The following is a 24,602-nucleotide window of genomic DNA, read 5'->3' as shown; positions in this document are numbered from 1 at the left end:
CCATAGGAAGAAGCTGAGGCTGAGAGAGGAGTGGTGACTAGTCCGGGGCCACATAGCCATGGGGAGGAAGAGCTGGCTTATGTTCTCTGTTCCACTCCACAATCTGTGATACAGGAAAGGTTAAAGTGGAAGCTTTGCCCTTCACAGCAAGCCTGTGGCCTGGACTTGGCTGTCCTCTCTGCCCTGGAGAAGCAAGGCCACCTGTCTAACGCAGGATGACCCCAGGTTACCTGTGGCTATGTGCATGGCCAGCCCAGGAAGGGCGCTTGGAGAGAGGGCCGACCTTGGTTTTCCTCTGAGGGCTGGAGAGCTGGGCCAAGCCTCATCTTGTCAGGTTTGAGCCCTTGGACAAGTACCTCCTCCTTTCAGCTGTTTCCTTGTCTGAAAAGAGGGCTGCCAATGTTTTTCTGCCCCCTAGGGCTGCTGTGGGGATTGAGGAAGGTAAAGACTGGGAAATGGTGTTTCACACAACCCTGTTGTGCTAACAGAAGCATAGTTAAGGCAGGCAACTCTGGGGTGGGATGGGGTGAATATTACAATTTAATTTAATGGGAGGGGCTAAAGGCAGGTAGAATTCATTTAGAAATAAAGATGAACTTTCTTGTATCTCTGGCCATAGGAGTGGTAGGGAATGGGCGAGTGGAGTCAAGAGAGTGAGTCAAGTGAATGCAGAGGGGACTCCTGCCCTGAGGTAGGGGTGAGAGTGGCTTAGGTGAGACAAGATCCCCTCCCTATGCTCTCCTCCTCTCTCCCCATTGCTGGGGCAGAAGCACCTAGCAGATCTTTCCACCCAAGGTGGTGTTGTGAGCAGGTGCCTGAACCAGAACTTGGAAGGACTTGTTCTCCACTTGACTCTGACACTTACTTGTTGCACAACTTTGAGCCACTCTCTGGGCCTCAGTTTTCCTAATTATCTCATAAATAATAGAGCAAATGCAGTGTGTCAACTGTGATAACGTGGTTTTGCAAAAGATTATTGTCTTCTAAGACTGCTGGTCAAAGGACTAGGTCGGTGGTGAAGAGGAAGCATCGTAACTGCTGAAATTGTAGGTTACAGTTGACAGTGACCTGCATTCATCCAGTATCTGCACAGATAATGCACCTGGGAACTGTGCTTTGTGGTTTACAGAGCATTTTCAATGGCTTTATCTTATTTAATCATCACAACACCTGAAATTTACAGATCAGGATACGGATCCATTTAACATGTACAACTTATGCAAACTCACACATAGGTCTAGAGCTCTGACTGGAGGTGGGAGTGAAGTGGTCCTGGGCTGCCATCCCAGCTCCAATGGGGCCATGGGCAAGTTACTTTAACTTAGTGCAGAACTTGATGTGAAGTAGGTTTTCAATAAGTGTTAGCCAGCAAACAACCAGAAAACGCAGCTGGGAAGTTGCAGAACTGGGCTTCTGGCTCCTATGTCAGTGCTCTTTGCCCCATAACGAGCTGTTTCATTTCATGACCCTCCTCCCTAGTTCATTTAGCAGCTGAGGCACCCCAGGCTAAAGAAGTGAACTTGTACATTAAGAGGCAGGCAGTGAAGGGGCGCCTGGGTGGCTCAGTCGGTTAAGCGTCCAGCTTCAGCTCAGGTCATGATCTCACGGTTCGTGGGTTTGAGCCTCACGTTGGGCTCTGTGCTGACAGCTCAGAGCCTGGAGCCTGCTTCAGATTCTGTGTCTCCTTTTCTCTCTGCCCCTCCCCTGCCCACTATCTGTCTTTCTCTGTCTCTCAAAAATAAATAAACGTTAAGAAAAATTAAAAAAAAAAAAAAGGAGGCAGTCAGTGAAGAGGCAGCTTGGTCTCAGATAACCCGAAAGAACTCATGACTGCCCTGGGGTCAAGCACACTGGTTGCCAAAGAGAAAAGCTTCCCTCTAACAAGCCAGTTGCGCTGGTGAAGGAGGAGGCGGGTGCTTGCTGAGGCGGTCACAGAGTGCTGAAATGACAGACAGAGGGCTGGCAGGTCTGTCTCTGGGCAGATGGATCGCCTGATATAGACATTGGTGCCCAAGCCCTGGGATTGGCCTAAAACAGGTTTGTGTTGACCCACTGGCGGGCTTTGGCATCCTGTCAAACTGCTGTCACCTCCGGACATAAAAATGGTCTCGACGTAGTGCTGGGGCAGTCTGCTGGACTCGGCATGGAAACAGCAGCCATCATGTGGGTGCAAACCAAGCACTACCCCAAGAACTGCCTGCTGACTGTCATGGACCGGTACTCGGCCGTGGTGCGTAACATGGAGCAGGTGGTGATGATCCCCAGCCTCCTGCGGGACATGCAGTTTAATGTGCACGGGCACCGGGCCCAGGATGGGGCCCCTGATCTCTACAACTACTTCACCATGCTCAAGGCCATCCGTATGGATGTGGACCACGGGCTGCTGCCCCGAGAGGAGTGGAGGTCCAAGGTGGCAGATGGCAGGGCCAGTGAGGCTGAGAATGAAGCTGCAAAGACAGAGAAGGATGAGGAGGAGAGGATCTTGGGGCAGCGGGACCTGGAAGCCCAGTTCCACCTGCACTTTTCCAGCCTTCATCACATCCTCACACACCTTACCCTGAAAGCTGAGGAGGTGACGAGGACATACCAGGAGATAATGGAACAGGCCATGTAGGCCTCGGACTCTAGGGAAGGTAATGGTGGCTCATTGGTGGGTGTCAGAGTCCATTGAGGGATATTCCAGGGGAGGTGAGCTGGAGCAGTGCACAGCCCAGTGGGAGAGGGAGAGCCTGGGTCTCAGACAGGTACCCTCACTGCAGGGTATTGAGACCAGGACCTGGGAGGGCTCAAGGTCAGGCCTGTCTTACTCTCTGGACCCAGAATTGGCAAGTAATGGCCACGAACTGCATGGTGATAATAAGAAAGGTGGCCTGTGAATGCATACCTTATGTGCACATATATGTGTTTGTGCATGGGTGCATTTACTAGCAAGTGTGTGAATGCTTGGGTCAACAGCTCTGGTTCAAGTTCTGACTCTACCACTAAGGCCTTGGTTTCACTGGCTCACTTCCCTGGGTTTCTGTTTCTTCACTGAATCATAACAGTATTAGTAAAAACAACTACTGGCACTTCAATAGTTTTATAGTTTAAAAATCACTTGCATATGGGGCACCTGGCTGGCTCAGTGGGTTGAGCCTCTGACTCTTGATTTTGGCTCAGGTCGTGATCCCAGGGTCACGGGACCAAGCCCCATGTAGGGCTCCGCGGTGAGTGTGGAGCCTGCTTAGGATTCTCTCTCTCCCTCGCTCAGCCCCTCCCCCCAGTGGCACTCTCTCCCTCGCTCTCTCTCTCAAATTAAAAAAAAAAAAAATCACTTGCATATCAATTTTCTAATGGAAATATCATTCCCTTTTACAGATGAAAAAACTGGGGGCCTGAGAAGTAAAAAGAGTCCCAGGTTACTCAGGAAATGAATGCACCCTGGCTTAACTCAAATCCAGTTCCCTTTCTCTGTGCTAGTGGATTGCCCTAGAACCTTAGAACCCTGCAGCCTGGGCTGGAGAGAAACCCCCTCTATGTGTGTCAACTATATTTTAATTAAAACAAAACAAAACAAAACAGGGGCGCCTAGGTGGCTCAGTTGGTTAAGCCTCCAACTTTGGCTCCAACTCTCATGGTTCGTGGGTTCGAGCCCCGTGTCGGGCTATGTGCTGACAGCTGAGAGCCTGGAGCCTGCTTCAGATTCTGTGTGTGTGTGTCTCTCTCTCTGCCCCTTCCCTGCTCTCACTCTGTCCCTCTCTGTCTCAAAAATAAATAAACATTAAAAAAAAAAAAACTAGAACAAAAATCCAATTGGTTAGTGTCAACTTTAGCAACAAAATAGAAAAGAAACTGCACCCAACTCCTTCAAAGACGAGGGCAGCCATTCTGCACCGTGTTTGAGCACACCATAACCTGAAGTTCATGGAGGCTATCTGGTACAGCAGAAGTTAAAAAATCTGGGCTCTGGTCTTGGGTCTACCACTGACCCTGTATGACCCCAGACAACTTCACTTGTCTGCATTGCAGTTTCCCTGTGAGTGAAACGCAGAGGTGAAACTAGCTGTTACCGCAGCTCTGACACCCCAACTCTTACACTGCTAACTGCATTGCCAGATTTCCCTACAGCAATGAGCTGCTGCGTTGTTTTTCCTACCTAAATAGGTACGTTGTATGAATTTATACTGACTCGGTTTCTTAAATTTCGGCTCTCCACAGATCCCTTTAAGTGGCAGAGGGCAGACTCTGATGAGGACACGGAACAGTTCACTGGCTCTGACGCAGACAAGAAAGGCCTGGACCTGCCGCTGGAAGCAAACAAAGGCGACTTGGCTCTCTGGGATGCTTCTCTCGCTCTGAGCACCAGCTTGTGGACTTGGCACCAGGTCACCTTTAGGATGCCTGCTGTTATTCACAGCTCCCCTCACCCTCTTGGCAGCTTGGGGTGGTGGCCAGTGCTTCATGAGGGGCTAGGTATTACCTGGCCAGTGTGGTATGCCAGAAAGGACGTAGGTTTTAGCACCTGACCCAACTGAAATTCACATCCTTTCTCTGGGCAGTCATTTACCATGTGATCTTGGACATTATTCAACTCACTGGAGCCTAAATTTCCTCATCTATAAAATGGGATAGTATTACCTCACAAGATTGTTATGGAAATTAAAGATGATGAATCAAAAGCACCTGGCATGTGAGTGCTATTATTATAGGTTGACTTTCTCCCACCCTTACCATGTATTTGCTCTAGCCCTTGCTTTTTACCCTCCAGAACTAAGGCATAGCAAAGTCCCTTGGGATGAATGGTTCACACTCATGTACCTGCCAACCACAAGTGAACTATAAACATATTTATTGCAGTAGCAGTAAAAAACCCTAAACTTTGTACTTATATATATCTTCATTAACTTTAAAAAAATTTGTTTCATATTTGAGAGAGAAGAGAGCGAGTAGGGGAGGGGCAGAGAGACAGAGACAGAATCCAAAGCAGGCTCCAGGCTCTGAGCTGTCAGCACAGAGCCCGATGTGGGGCTTGAGCTTACAAGCAGTGAGATCATGACCTGAGCCACCCAGGGGCGCCTGGGTGGCGCAGTCGGTTAAGCGTCCGACTTCAGCCAGGTCACGATCTTGCGGTCCGTGAGTTCGAGCCCCGGGTCGGGCTCTGGGCTGATGGCTCAGAGCCTGGAGCCTGTTTCCGATTCTGTGTCTCCCTCTCTCTCTGCCCCTCCCCCGTTCATGCTCTGTCTCTCTCTGTCCCAAAAATAAATAAACGTTGAAAAAAAATTTAAAAAAAAAAAAAAAAAAGTAAATGACCTGAGCCACCCAGGCACCCCTATCTTCATTAGGTTCTGAAGTAATTTCTCAGACATAATTTCATTTTTAACAAGTGAGACCCAAGAGAATAGATGGATCTGATTTTGTCCAGAAACCACGTGCGTATATTCATTCTAATTTGATATAATGTATTGAGAAATAATTTTATTAATCTCCCCAAACCAATCTGATTATAAAATCTGAGCTTGCAAACAAACACATTTTGGATAAACATTTGGATTTGGGAAGTGATAAAGGGTAAATTCGTTCCAGTTAGGTGGGGTTTTTACCTTTAATCACACCAAGCTCTGCTGTAGACAGTGTTAGCTGCTGAGCCCACTTTCTCCTGGGTGATCCCTGGATCATAACCAAAAACCCCTTTGCAGTATCAGTGTTCCAACAGTTCTTCTGGTCTTGAGTCTCCTCCTAAACCACCCTTTATGTTGATTGTTGCAGAGAGCTCAGAAATACAAGCCTGACTGTGCTATTCCACTAAAAAGCCTTTAGTGACTTCCCACCACCTATAGAATCAAGCCCAAATTATTCTGCAAATTCAGAAAACCCTCCATAATCTGGGTTACTTTATTTTGCTTTTACCAGCACTGGGAACAGGTAAGCTTTTTCTGTAATCGGCCATATATTAAGGAGTTTAGCTTTTGCAGGCCGTAACGTCTGTCACAACTACTCAACTCTGTCATTATAGCATGGAAACAACCATAGACAGGCAAACAAGCATGGCTATATTCCAATACACCGTTCTGGCAGCGGACAACATTTGGCCCACAGGCTGGTTTGCTAACTCGACTCAACTTCATTTTATTTTTTATTTGAGAGAGAAAGACAGAGAGAATCTTAAGCAGGCCCCGAAATCAAAAGTCAGGAATGCTTGACTGAACCACCCAGGTGCCCCTAAACTCCATTTTATTTTATTAAAAAAAAATTTTTTTTAATGTTTATTTATTTTTGAGAGAGAGAGAGAGAGAGAGAGAGAGAGAGAGAAAGCAGGGGAAGGGGAGGGAGAGAGGGAGACAACAGAATCTGAAGCAGGTTCCAGGCTCTGAACTGTCAGCACAGAGCCTGAAGCAGGGCTTGAACCCACAAACTGTGAGAACATGACCTGAGCTGAAGTTGGAGGCTTAATTGACTGAGCCACCCAGGCCCCCCACCTAAACTCCACCGTAAATCTGCCAGATGTCTTCTTAAAATTGGGTGAATGGAAACGGACCATTCTCCAGTGAGTTATTTTTCTTATGACAAAAAGGAGTCAAGAGTGTTCATGATGACCATTTTAATCACAAAGTGTTAACATACAGATTAACATAAACTTCAGGTATCATGGAAACATGTTTCACAAAATTCAGACATAACTGGTATCAGTGAAACCAAAGTAAGCATTTTGGAGACTTCAACGCACTGGATGGAATTCTTCAAGAAAGTCACCATAAGTTTTCTTATCTATAAAAAGGAAGATCACAAAAAAAATTATTTTTAAATTAGGTTTTATTTTTATTAAAAAATTTTTTCCTATGTTTATTTATTTTTGAGAGAGACAGAACACAAGTCGGGGAGGGTCAGAGAGAGAGGGAGACACAGAATCTGAGCACGCTCTGGGCTTAGAACTGTCAGCACAGAGCCCAAATGTAGAGCTCAAACCCAGGAACTGTGAGATCATGACCTCAGCTGAAGTCAGATGCTAAACCAATTAAGCCACTCAGAAGCCCCTTAAGTTGTTTTAAAAATCGTATTTCCTAAAGAAAAATTAACAGTTAATATTCTTATAGACAGAAACTCCTCTAAGAATTTCCTTAGGTTCTTGTCTTCAACCATAGCTTGGCAATCCCTGAGACACTGTTTCACTGGATGAAGGGTAACTTTGGAAGACTCTGGTGACATCCAGATGGCTGCCCAGAGGGACAGAGCGCTGCCAGGGGGCCCTGGCTGACGGGGTAATGGAAGGAATAAACAGGGAGGAGCACAGGTCAGCAGCTGCAGGACCAGGAGTCGAAGTGGTCAAGCTTTCCATGTCCCTGTTGTCAGTGCAAGAGGCTCTCAGCACACCTGCCACTGATATGCTGCTCAGAGACAGAATGAGTCTGTAAGGCTACACAGGCTCCCACTGACAGAGGGAGCTAGTATAAACAGGAGGCAATGAGCCACAGGCCTGGGACCGAGGACTGCTCTGCCACTGGGTCTGTTAGGAATCACGGTTTCCAAGATTCCAATGCTAACGTGCATTTGCCTACTCCCCATCCCTGATACATCCATTATTCATGGCTTTGTACTCTAGCCTTTGAATTCTTCATTGGTAAAGAAAGCTATACCTTTTTGATCCACCATGAACATCACATACGTGACTAAAGGCTATGGGAATATTAAATAGAGTAATAAAATTTTAGAGCTAAACAGGACATTAGAGACCATCCTTTAGTATAATAAAATTTAAATGCTTAAAATTACACATTTTTGTGAATATGTAAATATTTAAATATCTCTTTAAAATCTATGTAAGTTCAAAGTTTTTCTACATTCGTTCATTCATTCCTTCACATATATGTACATCTGTATTATGTATATGTATTAAAATACAAACAAGACAACGGTTATATTACAATCATATTCATAGTTGAAGAGTGGTAAGTAGAATGTACTGAGGAAATTCCTGTCTGTAGCTGGGCCAAGGCTTCTTTGAGATGATGAATCTTAGGTTGGAATTTGCTAGACGGACAGGTAAAAATGGAGGAAGAGGACGATCAAGAAGGTACAGAGTTGAGCATTACCCAGGATATAGGGCAGATTTAGGACACAGAATTTCACAAGGCAGGAGATGAGTGACAGGAGATGAGACAGGTTTTTGTGTAGATCAGATCAGCTATTATTTATTGCTTACTAGTATAGGCTTTGTACTAGAGGGCTGGGGAAACAAAGATGAAGCTACAGTCTAGTGAGGGAGACAGACATGTACATGTTATGTGGTAGATAAAAGGTATAGGCAAAGTCTTTCTAGCAGGCAATTAGCTCAGCCTGGGGAAATAAGCCCTCCTAAACAGTCTGGATTTTGTCCGATAGGCAATAGATAGCTACTGTAAGCAACGCCTATCATTATGCATAGCCACATTTATCCAGAGACATGATCTTCAGTAAGACTGAAGGCAGAGGTGTGCTGGAGGCAAGTGCAAGAGTTCAAGCAAGAGATTATACGGGTGTGAACTGGGGTAGTGGCAGTGGGAGAGAGATGGGAGTTTAGGATTGAGAAATAGGAAGTAGAATGGTAAGACTTGAGGACTAATGAGAGGTCACAGAAAGACTGGAAGACACTTCCCAGGTTTCTGGCTGGAGTAGCCAGGTGGACAACAGTGCCACTCACCGATGCAGAACACGGAACAGAAGTCTGCACAGGCAGAGGGGACATAAAATCTGTTTGCTGTCTGAGGGACACAGAGGTACTCGGCTAGGAACTGGATATACAAATTCAAGAGAATCCTAATACATAAGCAATGATGTGAGAGTCAACAGAATACTGAATGTACCTGAAGCCACAGGCATGTTAACCATTAACCAGGGCAAATGATACAGGGTAAGAAAGAGGTTCACTATAGGTAACTTGAAACACCTTTCTCTTTTTTTATGTTTATTTATTTAATTTTGAGAGAGAGAGACAGAGAGACAGAGAGAGAGAGAGAGAGAGACAGAGTGTGAGCAGGTGAAGGGCAGAGAGAGACAGAAACACAGAATCCAAAGCAGGCTCCAGGCTTTGAGCTGTCAGCACAGAGCCTGATGCAGGGCTTGAACCCATGAACCGTGGGATCATAAAGTCAGACGCTTAACCGACTGAGCCACCCAGGTGCCCGTGAAACACCTTTTTCAAAAAATAATAAATCAAATAAATAAATGAAATACCTTTTTCAGGAAAATCCTCTGGATGTGATTTTACATATGCAAACATATCATGGTCCTTCACAGCATACATATAATCTTGACGTTTTAAAAGATAATATCCAATAAAGACAAAAGAAGTAACATATAGAAGCTGGCGATGTAAACCTGAAATTCAAACAATAAATTCCAAAGAAAGCAAAAATCCATCAATGTATATTTAAAATCACAGCTTTGCAGTTCAGATATGTAATTCATTGTTATTTCTTCCACCATTCTTTAAAAAAAAAGGTTTTTTTTACATGGCTCTTTTGCAAAAACAGCCTTGACCCTGACATCAATTATGAAAACCAACATTAAATCTACAAACATAACTATGAATAGAATCCATGTTTATTTATTCATTCATTTATTCACTTATGCAAAACGAACTCAAGATTTTTAAAATTTAGGTTTTATAAATTTCTTTATGGGAAAAGGTGGATTAAGTACAAAATCCTGAAGATCTAAACTAACTTGTATTCCAGGACCTGTTCAGGATGTGATGTGACAGAGATGAAGTCCTTTATAAATGTTCAGAAAGCAGTTTGGTTTGTCTCCATACACCAATTTGTATCTGCATATTTACTGGTTACCAAAGCAGCCAGCTACACTATCAATTCTCTTCTTACCTTCTAAATTTTGTACCATGTGTATGAGTACCTATTTGAAAACTAGATTTAAAAAATCATCCTATTATAATGAGACTGAGGAGGATCAAATCATGTGATCTAGGGAAAGCCAAAATTTAAAGTCTGAATGGGAGATCCAAAGGGCTGAACTTTAAATACAGAAACATTTTTTAAAAAAGGCTAATGACAGGTTTGATTTTCTAGCTATGCCCCAGAATTCTATCCCCAGACCTCTTCTTCTTATCCCACATATATTGCTTTGAAGAATTCGTTTATTCCTATAGTTTTATTTACCATCCATGTTCTAGTGACCTGCAAGTATGTCTGACTCAGATACCCAAGGTGAATAACAGATATATCCAAATGTTTGACACGTGTGTTCACCTGCATATCCCCAAACGAACTTCCTTCCTTCCTAATCACCTTTTGTAAGACCAATCATCCAGGAAATCAAATCCTGGGTAATCACAGTACTCATCCCTTTTTTTTTAATGCTCTTTCCCCACATTCTGTCACTGAGTCCTGTCAATTCTACCTTGTAAATATTTCCTTGCCTCACTTCAGGGAACTCAATCTCCCTTTCATCTCATTTTCTACTCTGCACTTATCCCAGTCTGTACCCTGTCACTAGAGGAATTTTAACTAAAATACAAACTTAGCTTGTCAGCCCTTTCTCCTTCAATTATACCCAGTAGGAGACCAAACTCCTAGATAATGACCTCCCAGGTCTTTCATGAACTGACTCTTCCATCTTTATCTAACATTCCCTGATATGCACATTGTGTTCCAGCAATACTGAACTACTTCTATTTTTATTTTTAATTAATTTTTAGAGAGAGAGAGCAGGGGAGGGGCAGAGAGAGAATCCCAAGCAAGTTCTTTGCTATCAGTTCAGAGCCCAATGTGGACTTGAACTCCCCAACCATGAGATCGTGACCGGAGCAGAAATCAAGGGTCAGACACTTAACTGACTGAGCCACCCAGGCACCCCATGATACTGAACTACTTTTTTTTTTTTTTTAATTTCTCTTTGAGAGACAGAGACAGACAGAGTGCAAGCAGGGAGGGGTAGAGAGAGCGGGAGACACAGAATCCAAAGCAGGCTCCAGGCTCTGAACTGTCAGCACAGAGTATGAAGCAGGGCTTAAACCCACGAACTGTGAGAACAGGACCCGAGCTAAAGTAGGACATTTAACCGACTGAGACACCCAGGCGCCCAATACTGAACTGCTTTTAATTCCTCATACCACCCACTGGTTATTTCTCTGCCCAGACAACCTCTGCCCCCATCCTTCAAGATTCAATTCAGACATCACTTCTGCTAAGAAGTCATCCCAGAATTTTCCTTAACAGGGTTAAAACAGGGTGAACTCCTCTCTATTAGCATGTTAACTGCTATACAGATTATTTCCATCTACTACCACGCAAAGCCAATGTTTAATTCATTTTTGTGTACCAGCACGTAGACAGCACTTAATATTTAATAAATGGATAAAAGGTCTTGGGCAAGTCAATTTACTACCTCTAAAACAAAGATGATACCTATCCTATCGTTCTCATGGCAGTATTATATAAACCAAAAGAAAATGCGTGTAAAAATATTTTTGGAAAATGTGTAAAACAATAAAAATTCAAAATAGTACTACAATCTGGGACTGGACAGGGTTCAGGCTCTTTCGCATTCTCCCTGACCCCAAACAGCCATCACTCCCCCTAATGGGCCACCTGCAATACAGCAAAGTGTGCTGAGTTCTTCTATATGCCACTGGACGACACAGACACAAAGACCTAGACTCTCTATGCTTATGTATATTCCTCATAGGAAAAGATTCCCTGAATGTTTCAGATGGTGATGTTAGTGTCCCAGCCCTCAAGGGCATGGTTTGGCCCCTTCCCAAGTCCTCCTTTCCTTAACCTCTTCTCTCCCTCTCAGTGGTGGCCTCCCTCCCACCACATGCACAACCCCTTCACAATCATTTTCCCTTTATTAAGTGAATTAAAAAAATTTTTTTAGGTTTATTTATTTTTCAGAGAGAGAGAGAGAGAGAGAGAGAGAGAGAGACAGAGCATGGGTGGGGGAGTGGCAGAGAGAGGGAGACACAGAATCTGAAGCAGGCTCCAGGCTCTGAGTTGTCAGCACAGAGCCCAATGCAGGGCTCGAGCTCACGGAGCGTGAGATCATGACCTGAGCCGAAGTCGGATGCTCAACCGGCTGAGCCACCCAGGCTCCCCAAGTGAATTTAAACTTGGAAGCCATGGTGTTCTTTGCAGAACACCATTAACTACTGACATATTATACTAGAAATCAATAAATATATTTAATTTTGTGGGCGACACTTAGATACAACTGACTATAAATTTAGAGCAGGTAAGTGGTAACTACTATCAGTGGTTTAGAACTTGAGATGGGAGAAAAGCTCAAGAAAAAAATTCTATTTAATATTTTCTGCTAACTTGAAAAAGATCTGCACAATTTGATTTCATTTACAGAATATTCCAATGCTACCCACAGAATGCCAGATACTTTCCACGGCTATAGTTTGAAAATCCACCATATCTTTCTCCTTCCCCACTCCTCTGTCACAGCTGTTACCCAACATGCATAAACTTATACCATTTGGCCTTTTAAATGGATATGCTTGTCTGATTTGTGAGTCTTTCAAGGCCTGGGACCATGTTTTAGACTTCCTTGTAATCTACATATATTTAGTTATTCAATACTTACTGAATACTGCTATATGACCGTCATTAAACTAGACAAACATAATGTGCTTCAGTAAATGCTGCTGAGAACCATTTCAATAAAGTTCTCAAGACCGAGGAAACCCCGGGGAACTCAGGAACTCTAACCCCTAGCCCCTAGGTTAAGGGCTTTATACATCATCTCATCTAGTTCTCACAGTCACACAGAGGTAGATATTATCTCTATTTCATATGTAAGGAAACTAAAGCTCAAAGAGATAAGTAACTTCCCCAGAATTGAATGGCTAGTAGAATGGAGTGGTGTCAAACCCAAAATCATGTGCTCTTGACCACTATGTTCTTCCTCTGGAATAGTATCTCTCCAATCTGTACCTCCTCTGTGCTCCCAAAGTGCTCTCTGCTCACCTACTTCTATGAAAACACATTATCTGTCATGCCTAGACCCATAATGGACTGTTCACTTGTCTGACTCGACTAGGAGCTCTTCAAGGGCAGGGACGGTATTCCTCACCCCATATACCTGGTATGTAACCCTTCCTGGCACAAAGAAAGAACTTAGTAAATGCTGAACAAACAAATATATGGTAAACTGTTTGCATAACAACAGCTAAGGAATAGAAACTTTGTCTAGTACCTTCTGTAAGCCAGGCATTTTATCTCTAGAATCTCACTTAATTCCCACAACAAATATGCAAAGATTAATTACTCTCATTTTACAGATGAAGAAATTTTGCCTCTGAATGGCTCGACCAAGTAACTTGTCCAAGCTAACACAGATAGGAAAGAGAGGAGCAAGGCCATCGAGTTGCAAAGTGCAGCTGTGACAGGCTGGGGCAAATGTGGAGTGGTGATGAAAAGGGAGAAAACCTCATCTCCCCAGAGGCAGAAGTAGACAAAGCCCACTCCTTTGGATGGAGGAGGGTCATGTCTAAGGGAGATGGGATTTCAATACTATTTGAGCACTGGAAATGCTAAGATTTGGTGAGCTGAAAGCTGGACTTCAGGCATGACATACAGCTGCAAGGTGGCCAAAAGAGGAACAAGTGAAGTGATTCCTGGTTGCCTGAACCACTGTATTAGCTTTCTTCTAAACTGAGTTCCTCGGCTCCAATCAGTGCTTTGCACTGACAAAGGTGACCTTCTTTTTAAAATACAAGGCCTGGTGCCCCTGGGAGGCTCAGTCGGATAAGCATCTGACTCTTGATTTCGGCTCAGGTCATGTTTTCCAGGGTTCCTGATTTCAAGCCCCATGTGAGGCTCTATGCTGACAGCAAAGGACCCGCTTGGTATTCTCTCCATGCCCCCTGAGCCCCTCCCCACTCACGTGTGCTCTCTCTCTCTCAAAATAAATAAATAAACATTTAAAAGAAAAAACAAAACAAAACACAAGGCCTGGGGGACCTGGCTGGCTCAGTTTGTAGAGCATCTGACTCTTGATGTCACAGTCATGAGTTCAAGGCCCATGTTGGGCATGGAGCCTACTTAAAACACAAGGCCTGCTTACTGCATCTCTCCACTCCCCATCTGCCAATAGCTCTCAAAAGCTAAAAAGGTTCCTGTCTGCCTAGAGTATAATGTGCCCTGATCTACCTAAATCTCCTTCTTACCCTCATTATCCTATTCTATACACTCAATCATCAAACTGTTCCCCATTCAGAGGCCCTTACCTCCATTTACTTCCACTAGCTTCTCAAAGACCTGAAAAACTCTCCTAGAATTTGATAAATCATAGCTAAGTTCAAACACACCTCTTCCAGGGGCGCCTGGGTGGCTCAGTTGGTTAAACAATTGACTTCGGCTCGAGTCACGATCTCACAGTTCGTGGGTTTGAGCCCCACGTCAGGCTCTGTGCTGACAGCTTAGAGCCTGGAGCCTGCTTCGAATTCTGTGTCTCCCTCTCTCTCTGTTCTTCCCTTGCTCATGCTCTGTTTCTCTCTCTCCTTCAAAAATAAAGAAAAACATTTAAAAAAAGACAGCTCTTCCAAAGCTTCCCTCCTCTTTTCCCTTTGGAAATCCACTGCCCTTTGCCCAGCTACTGTGTCAGCCATTATCTGACAGGAGGCCACTGACATGCTACTAGAAAATACAGCCCAGTGGTTTTATCCTTTGCTATTCAAAGGGGGTCTCTAGACTAGCATCATCAACAGTATCTGGGAGTTTGTAAACATCACGCTTCTCTCCAGACTTGATAAATCAGAATCCGCAATTTAAAAAGATCCCCAGGTTACCAGTATGTACATTAAGTTTGAAAAGCACTACTTTCAAATACAGACTTGAGGTCTAAAAACAGGCTACTTAGGAGCGCCTGGGTGGCTCAGTGGGTTAAGTGTCCGGCTTCGGCTCAGGTCATGATCTCCCCGTTCCTGGGTTCGAGCCCCCATAGCAGGCTCTGTGCCGACACCTCGGAACCTGGAGCCTGCTTTAGATTCTGTGTCTCCCTCTCTCTCTGCCCTCCCCCCTGCTGTCTCTCTCTCTCTCTCTCTCAAAAATAAATAAACATTAAAAAAAATAAAAAACAGGCTACCTAACAACCATATGACCTTGGGCAAGTTGCGTTAACCCCTCTGAAGCTCAATTTCCTCATTGAGGACCTGGAGGACCTGGCAGTTCAATCCTGGGTTCTTCACAGACTCACTGTGGGGCCTTGGGTTTCACTGTCCTCAATTGTTAAGTGCCAAGTAACACTTTGGCCCTATCGGGTTCTGAAGAGCTCCCGGGGCATGGGAGGCGAGGCGGGGCCTGTTAGGTGAAAAGGCCCGGAAAAGCGAAAGGACCTTGGGCAGCCTATGGAGGAACCAACCCACAGCCCTGAGACCCCCTCTCCTCCCAGCCGATCCCGCCCGCGCAGCCCTCACCGGCAGTCACCACCGGCCTTCGCCGGATCGCGTTATCAATCAGGCCGGAGCAGTAGCCCAAGAAACCCATGTAGACGAGTCTCGGGTCGGTCAGCTTGGGCGGTGGGAGGCTCCGGGCCTCATCCGGCAGGAACTGTAAGGGCACTCGGCCCGGCCGTCCGCTCATCATGGTGATGCCGTTCCCACTGGAGGCCTAGCCTCGGACCGCCAACTACAAAGAAAACCACCAGGACCACCGCCTCGGCCCAAGCCGCGAGCTTTCTCCTCCGAGAGCCCGGCTGAAGGGCATGGCGCAGGGCGGTACAGCGCCCATACGCTTCCCCGTGCGCGCTGCTGCAGGGACCCCGCACACGAAGTTCCGGGTTATCAAATGGCCGGTGCTGCTTGCCCTCCCGCCGGCGCTGATGCTGGCGGGTAGGGTTTCCTGGGCTTGGTACCGCGGGGTCTAGGGTACACCAAATGAGCAGAGCTCAGAGACTAGTAGATACTGCTTTTTTTTTTTTTTTTTTTTTTTTTTTTTTTTGCTCTCGACGCCCCCCGCCCGAATTGCCTCTCTTTCCCCCTCCCCTGAATGGTCCTTCAGGCCGAATTGATCTTTGTATCCAACACCCACAAGTTGGTTTGACGGGTCGTTCTAAGAAACGTAATTAATCAAAATCATAAAAGCTAGTTTCATTTGCTGAATTTCCCGTTGTTCACAGGCACACCTTCCAAAGCCTAAAATTAAGATCCAGCCAGCAACAAAGAATTCAGAGAACATCAGGATTGGATCATTTAGCCAAACTCTTGAAAGTCAGCTTGGGTGGCAGCACCCTAAAAATTTTCACCTCTGAGTCTTTACGTCCTTGCACGTAGCTCAAGGAAAAGGTGTTCCCCACAGGTTTGAAGAATGAAAGAAGGAATTTATAACGTTCTGCCAAGTAATTGCCAAGTCTTTGCTTCCCTACCTCCAGTAATGGGGAGCTTCTACTTTTGAACAGCTCTCTTTCGAAAACCCTTCCTGATTTGAGTGACAATGTCTTCTTTTCGTGTTCATTCATTAGTGAGGTCAACATTTTACCTAGATAAATGCTGATTAAACCAGAGATTAATGCAAAGGTATACGTATCAAAGGTATTGAGCTCCAAAGTGGAAGAATTAAATATCAGTTAAGAATGATTAAATAAAGGATGGACCTTTTGTGTCTCATAAAAAGCACTCCCAGATCTATAATATTTCAAGTTAGGATTTCCCTAGGTAATGTATATTGGGAGTTGCCTGGAAAGCAGCAAATGTTTCAAAGTTTCACACTCTTTGATCCAGTAATTACAGAGCTGGAAATCAGTCCTATGGAAATAGAATGACATATAATAAAGCTGTTTTACAATTTTTAAAAAAACCTCAGTGTTTATTTTTAAAACTACATCAAAAGAAAGGAAACCACTTAAAATTTCCCATAGTAAGATTGTGTAAATTTTGAATACTAAATGAACTCTTAGGCAAACACTTAAAAATATTTAAATGATATTTACACATTCTTCTCCCCCACATTTTTCTGAGTCCAATCTGGGACAAGATAACAAATACCCATATTCTACCACTCAGAATTCACAACCATTAATGTTTTGTCATATTTATTTGTAACCTTTTTTTTAAAAGGAAATAAAACACTATAAATAAAGCTTAAGTCCCCTCTCTCTTCTTCCCCAGAGAACCACTGTCATGAGTCTAGTATATATACTTCCAATTCACTTTTTATATTTTTACATATATTTAATATCATGTTATGTGTGTTTGTTATGTTTTTTTACCCAAATAGTATAATTCATTGTTCCTCTTTTCTCTCACTTTTATCATTGCATGCAATGATTCATTCCTTTTTTTTTTTTTTTGAAAGTTTACTAATTTATGTTGAGAGAGAGAGAGAGTGCATAAACGAGCAGGGGAGGGGCAGAGAAACAGGGAGAGAGAGAATCCCAAGCAGGTTCCACGCTGTTAGCACAGAGCCGGACATGGGGCTTAATCTTACCAACTGGGAGAACATGACCTGAGCTGAAATCAAGAGTGGAACGCTTAACCAACTGAGCTACCCAGGCACCCCTGATACATTCATTTTGACTACTGTATAATATTCCATCATATAAATATGTCACATTTAATTTATCCATTACCCTTTTGATGGATATTTAGATTGTTTTCAGTTCCTTGAACATCTATACTCTAAGCCTATACTCTAGTGTCCAGAGAAACTTGAATACATGTACTAGTATTAGGAGATGTACAAGAATATATGCAGGAGTAGAAGCACCTGAGTGATTCTGTTAATAAGTGTCTGACTTCGGCTCAGGTCATGATCTCATGGTTCATGGGTTCAAGCCCCACGTAGGACAGCCCAGAGCCCAGAGCCTGGAACCTGCTTCAGATTCTGTTTCTCCCTCTTTCTCTGCCCCTCCCCCACTCACGCTCTGTCTCTCTCTGTCTCTCAAAAATGAATAAACGTTAAAAAAAGAAAAAGAATATTCACAGGAGCAATAGCCATTTATAATTCTCCCAAACTGGAAACATCCTAAATGTCCATTAAGAACAGAATAGAAGGGGCTCCTTGGGTCGCTCAGTTGGTTAAGTGTCCAACCTCAGCTCAGGTCATGATCTAAAAATTTGTGAGTTCTAGCCCTGCATTGGGCTCTCAGCTGTCAACACATAGCCCACTTCAGATCCTCAGTCCCCCTCTCTCTGCCCCTCCCCTGCTTGCACTCTCTCTCACAAATAAAAACATTAAACAAACAAACAAACAAAAAGAAAAGAAGGGGCACCTGGGTGGCTCAGTCGGTTAGGAAACTGACGCTTCATTTTGGCTCGGGTCATGATCCCAGGGTTGTGGGATCGAGACCCAAGTAGGGCTCCATGCTGAGTTTGGGGCCTGCTTGAGATTCTCTCTCTCTCTCTCTCTCTCTCTCTCTCTGCTCCTCTCCCCTGCTTTTGCTCTTTCTCTATATAATAATAGTAATAATAATAATAATAATAATAATAATAAGAAGAAGAAGAAGAAGAAGAAACAGAAAATAAATTGTGGTATTTTCATAGGAAGGTGTATCTATGCATTGGTATGATGAATCTCAAAAAAGAGAGTCATGTTAAAAAAGGGAATAAGCATAAGGGAATAAGAGATAAGTTACAGGAGAATATTTAATTCCATTTATATAAAGTTCAGTGTTAGGCAAAAATATATTGTTTAGAGATACGCATGTTGGTAAATTTGGAAAGAAAAGCAAGAGAAGGATTAACATAAATATTCAGGATTATTATCTCTGGGGAAGGAGAAGCACACATAAGGCCTTTATGGTATTAATAATATTCTATTTCTAAGGTGTGGTGGGTACATGAGTGTACATTTTATTATTTTTGACTTTACATGTGCATTACACACTTTTGGATTTATGATATAGTTAATGTAATAATAAATTTATATTGCTACATTAAAATTTTAACTTTTTTATTATGGTAAAAAAATACATAGCATTAAATTTACCATCTTAACCATTTTTAAGCATACAGCTCATTAGTATTAACTATATTCACATCGTCATGCAACATATCTCTAGAACTCCTTCATCCTTCAAAACTGAAATTCTACACCCATTAAACACTAATTCCATGTCCCTCTTCCCCCCAGCTTTGGCAGCCACCTCTCTACTTTTCTGTTTCTATGATTCTGACTTCTGTAGATACTTCATATGTATGGAATTATATAATATTTGTCCTTTTGTGACTGGCTTATTTCACTTACCATAATGTCTTTGAGATGAAATCATATTGCTGCATGTGACAGGATTTTCTTCCTTTTGAGGCTGCATAATATTCCATCACAAAAAGTAGACACTACATTTTCTTTATCCATTCATCTGTCAATGGACATTTGTGTAGCTTCCACCTTTTACCTATTGTGAATAATACTGCAATGAAAACAAGTTTGCAAATATCCCAAGGTCCTGCTTTGAGTTCTTTTAGATATATCCCAGAAGTGGGATTGCTGAATCATATGGTAATTCTATTTTTTATTTTTTTGAGGAACCTCTCTACTGTTTTCCATAAGTCTGCACCATTTTATTATGTTCCCACAGTGCCTAAGGATTCCAAGTTCTCCACGTTCTTACCTACACCTGCTGTTTTCTGTTCTTTTGATAGGGGCCATCCTGTTGAATGTGAGCTGTTATCTCATTGTGGTTCTGATGTGCATTTCTCTTATGATTAGTGATGCTGAGCTTCTTTTCAGACACCAACTTATTGGCCATGTCTATATCTTCTTTGGAGAATTGTCTGTTCAAGTCCTTTGGTCATTTAAAATTCAGGTTATTTGGTTCTTTTTGTTGTTGGGTTGTGGAAGTTCCTTATACATTCTAGCTATTAATCCCTAACCAGATATAGATTTGCAAATATTTTCTCCCATTCCAGAGGTTGCCTTTTCACTATGCTGATTATTTCCTTTGAGATGCAGAAATTTTTTAAGTTTTTTTCATTCTTTTTTAATTTTTTTTCCTCATACATTTTATTTTATTTTATTTTTCAATATATGAAGTTTATTGTCAAATTGGTTTCCATACAACACCCAGTGCTCATCCCAAAAGGTGCCCTCCTCAATACCCATCCCCCACCCTCCCCTCCCTCCCACCCCCCATCAACCCTCAGTTTGTTCTCAGTTTTTAAGAGTCTCTTATGCTTTGGCTCTCTTCCACTCTAACCTCTTTTTTTTTTTTTTCCTTCCCCTCCCCCATGGGTTTCTGTTAAGTTTCTCAGGATCCACATAAGAGTGAAAACATATGGTATCTGCCTTTCTCTGTATGGCTTATTTCACTTAGCATAACACTCTCCAGTTCCATCCATGTTGCTACAAAGGGCCATATTTCATTCTTTCTCATTGCCACGTAGTACTCCATTGTGTATATAAACCACAATTTCTTGTGGTTGATGGACATTTAGGCTCTTTCCATAATTTGGCTATTGTTGAGAGTGCTGCTATAAACATTGGGGTACAAGTGCCCCTATGCAGCAGTACTCCTGTGTCCCTTGGGTAAATTCCTAGCAGTGCTATTGCTGGGTCATAGGGTAGGTCTATTTTTAATTTTTTGAGGAACCTCCACACTGTTTTCCAGAGTGGCTGCACCAATTTGCATTCCCACCAACAGTGCATGAGGGTTCCCATTTCTCCACATCCTCTCCAGCATCTATAGTCTCCTGATTTGTTCATTTTGGCCACTCTGACTGGCCTGAGGTGATATCTGAGTGTGGTTTTGATTTGTATTTCCCTGATGAGGAGCGACGTTGAGCATCTTTTCATGTGCCTGTTGGCCATCTGGATGTCTTCTTTAGAGAAGTGTCTATTCATGTTTTCTGCCCATTTCTTCACTGGGTTATTTGTTTTTCGGGTGTGGAGTTTGGTGAGCTCTTTATAGATTTTGGATACTAGCCCTTTGTCCGATATGTCATTTGCAAAGATCTTTTCCCATTCCATTGGTTGCCTTTTAGTTTTGTTGGTTGTTTCCTTTGCTGTGCAGAAGCTTTTTATCTTCATAAGGTCCCAGTAGTTCATTTTTGCTTTTTTTTTTTTTTTTAATTTTTTTTTTTCAACGTTTATTTATTTTTGGGACAGAGAGAGACAGAGCATGAACGGGGGAGGGGCAGAGAGAGAGGGAGACACAGAATCGGAAACAGGCTCCAGGCTCTGAGCCATCAGCCCAGAGCCCGACGCGGGGCTCGAACTCACGGACCGCGAGATCGTGACCTGGCTGAAGTCGGACGCTTAACCGACTGCGCCACCCAGGCGCCCCCATTTTTGCTTTTAATTCCCTTGCCTTTGGGGATGTATCAAGTAAGAAATTGCTACGGCTGAGGTCAGAGAGGTCTTTTCCTGCTTTCTCCTCTAGGGTTTTGATGGTTTCCTGTCTCACATTCAGGTCCTTTATCCATTTTGAGTTTATTTTTGCGAATGGTGTGAGAAAGTGGTATAGTTTCAATTTTCATTCTTTTTTAAAAAGTTTATTTATTTTTGAGAGAGAGACTGCAGGAGGGGCAGAGAGAGAGGGACACACAGAATCCCAAGCAGGCTCCAGGCTCCAAGCTGTCAACACAGAGCCTGATGCAGAGGTTGATCTCATGAACTGTGAGATCATGACCTGAGCCAAAGTCAGATGCTTAACCGACTGAGCCATCCAGACACCCGTTTGTTTTATGATTTTTAAGTAATCTCTACCCTCAGTGTGGGGCTGGAACTTACAAACCTGAGATCGAGAGTCACACACTTGGGACACCTGGGTGATTCAGCTGGTTAAGCGTTTGTCTTGAGTTTGAGCCCCACATCGTGCTCTGCTCTGACAGTGCAGAGTCTGCTTGGGATTCTCTTTCTCCTTCTCTCTCTGTTCCTCCCCCACTTTTTCTCACTCTTCTCTCAAAATAAATAAATAAGCTTACAAAAAAAGATCGTTTTGCAATGTGGGGTCAACAATGCATTTTTTACTTTTTTTAAATATACGTTTTAAAAAGAAAAACATCTCATTTTAATGTAAATATACATGATGATTAGAAAGGTTATGAGAAGTCTTTCATAGATTTATTGGTCATCTGGGTCTTTTCTTCAGCAAATTGCTGGGTTTTATCCTTGGTCCATTTTGTTCCTTTGAATTGTCTTTTATTTATTGGTTGATTTGTAGAATTCTTTACATATTCTTTTTTTTTCTTTTTACATTTATTCATTTTTGAGAGACAGAGGGAGGCAGAGCATGAGTGGGGGAGGGGCAGAGAGAGAGGGAGACACAGAATCCGAAGCAGGCTCCAGGCTCTGAGCTGTCAGCACAGAGCCCTACATGGGGCTTGAACTCACAAACCGTGAGATCATGACCTGAGCTGAAGTTGGACGCCTAACCGAGTCACCCAGGCGCCCCGAATTCTTTACATATTCTGATGCTAATCCCTTGTTATATAGGTAGCAGATATCTTTTCCAAATCTTTTGTTTGCCTTTGAGCATTATTTATGGAGGATATTTTTAAAGTAATACAGAAGTGAAAGAATTGACTTAGTCAAATATATCAATCTTTTTTGTATGGTCTATGTTTTTCATATTGTTTAAAAATCTTTATTCCATGGTGCACCTGGGTGGGTCAGTGGGTTAAGTATCTAACTCTTGATTTTCGCTTAGGCCATGATCATTTGTGAGTTCAGGCCCTGCATCCAGCTCTGCACTGAGTGTGGAACCTGCTTGGGATCCTCTCTCTCCCTCTTTTTCTGCCCCTCTCACCCCCCAAATAAATAAACATTAAAAAAAAAAGAAATCTTTATTCTGTGATCATAAAGATATGACCCTATATATTTTTCCCAGGTTTTAATTTCTTATGTGTAAGTTTTTAATCCATTTGGATTTTATTTTCATGTTGGGTATGTGGAATGTTACACATGAGAACTGGCCCAACACCATTTATTAAGTAGTTCATCATACTCACCCACCAATAATCAACTCCAACTCTATTATGCATCACGCTATCAGAAATGCTATAGTCTATTTATTTGTTTTTTAAAATTAAAAATCTCCAGCTTTGTTATGACATTATTGTGATATAACATAAATTAAAGGTATAAAATGTGATGATTTGATAGACATGTATATTGTGAAATGATTACCACAAAAGGGTTGGTTAACAGTCATAGTCTATTTCTGAACTTTATTTTATTCTACAGATTTCTTTGCTAATTACTGTACCTTTGTCACACTAATAGCTACAACTTTTTTTATTATTTACTTATTTATATTTAAATTTTAGTTAACATACAATGCAATATTGTTTCAGAGTAGAATTCAGTGATTCATCACTTACATACAACACTCAGTGCTCATCACAACAAGTGTCCTCCTTAGTACCCATCATTCATCTAGCCCATCTCCCACCCACTTCCCTTTGTCAACCCAAGTTTGTTCTCTATCATTAAGAGTCTCTTGTGGTTTGTTTCCTTCTCTTCTCTACCTCCCTCCCATATGTTCATCTGTTTTGTTTCTTAAATTCCACATATGGGTAAAATCAAATGGTATTTGTCTTTCTCTGATTGACTCATTTCATTTCACATAATACATTCTAGCTCCATCCACGTTGTTGCAAATGGCAAGATTTCATTCCTTTTGATGGCTGAGTAATATTCCATTGTATATATACCATATTGTCTTTATTCATTCATCAGCCGATGGACATTGGGCTCTCGACATAGTTTAATTATGGTTGATAATGCTGCTATAAACATTGGGGTGCATGTGCCCCTTTGAATCTATATTGTTGTATCCTTTGGATAAATACCTGATAGTGCGATTGCTGGGTCATTAATAACTACAACTTTGTAATATTCTTTTATTTCTGGTGGGGCATGTTACCCACATATTTTTTCAAAAGCTAGCTCACAGTAAATGTTAGTGGTTATTATTACTATTTGTACACTTCTATTTGTCCTCATTTTTAAAATCACCTTGTCAAATTCCCTGGAAAATCTCACTGGGGGTACTGATTAGAACTGTAATGAATTTATAAACTAATGTGAGGAGAATTGATATATTTTAAATGCTGAGCCTTCTCATGCATGGACATTGTATATATGTCTCCATTTATTCAAATTTTCTTTTTATATCCCTCATTAAAACATTATAATTTTCGCCATAAAACTATTACATATTTTTGTTAGTTTGTTTCTAGGTATGTGTAGTTTCTGTAACCACTGGGAATGATAGCTTATATTCGATTACTTTTTCTAAACGTTGATTAAGATGTCATTCTTATGTCTAGCATTTTGCTAAACGCTTACTAGTTCTAATAGCTTTCCACTTGATTCTGTTGGTTTCCTTGGCAACCCCTGCCTGTTGCCATTGTCAAACTTCGATTTTGCCAATCTACTGGTAGAAATGTTATTTCGTTATTGTTTTGCCATTCCTTGATTAGTAGTAAAGTTGAATCTCTTTTCATATTTATTGAAAACGAATATTTTGACCATTCAAAATATTGACCATTCCAGTTTCCTCTTCTGTGAATTAGTTGATTGTTTATCTTTTATTCACTTTTCTTTTGGATTGGATCGTCTTTTTTTTTTTTTTTCAACGTTTATTTATTTTTTTTGGGACAGAGAGAGACAGAGCATGAACGGGGGAGGGACAGAGAGAGAGGGAGACACAGAATCGGAAACAGGCTCCAGGCTCTGAGCCATCAG

The 24,602-nt window shown here is 42.4% G+C and overlaps 2 protein-coding genes across 2 annotated transcripts; one reads left to right on the top strand and one right to left on the bottom strand.

Moving 5' to 3' along the window:
- Positions 1-2,032: 2,032 nt before the first annotated feature.
- LOC123601106 (thyroid hormone responsive) lies at positions 2,033-4,661 on the top strand. Its single transcript, XM_045483867.1, has 2 exons — positions 2,033-2,633; positions 4,198-4,661. The coding sequence occupies exon 1, from the start codon at positions 2,144-2,146 to the stop codon at positions 2,612-2,614; it is 471 nt and encodes a 156-aa protein (XP_045339823.1). The 5' UTR covers positions 2,033-2,143; the 3' UTR covers positions 2,615-2,633; positions 4,198-4,661.
- A 1,899-nt stretch (positions 4,662-6,560) lies between these two features.
- LOC123601105 (NADH dehydrogenase [ubiquinone] 1 subunit C2) lies at positions 6,561-15,733 on the bottom strand. The gene is made up of 3 exons (XM_045483866.1): positions 15,392-15,733; positions 9,187-9,330; positions 6,561-6,744 (listed from the first exon to the last, which is right to left on the bottom strand). The coding sequence occupies exons 1-3, from the start codon at positions 15,558-15,560 to the stop codon at positions 6,695-6,697; spliced, it is 363 nt and encodes a 120-aa protein (XP_045339822.1). The 5' UTR covers positions 15,561-15,733; the 3' UTR covers positions 6,561-6,694.
- Positions 15,734-24,602: the final 8,869 nt, after the last annotated feature.

Source organism: Leopardus geoffroyi, chromosome D1, assembly GCF_018350155.1.
Source record: "Leopardus geoffroyi isolate Oge1 chromosome D1, O.geoffroyi_Oge1_pat1.0, whole genome shotgun sequence".
In the NCBI taxonomy this organism is placed as follows: Eukaryota; Metazoa; Chordata; class Mammalia; order Carnivora; family Felidae; genus Leopardus; species Leopardus geoffroyi.
This window is presented reverse-complemented; position numbering and strand designations above follow the sequence as displayed.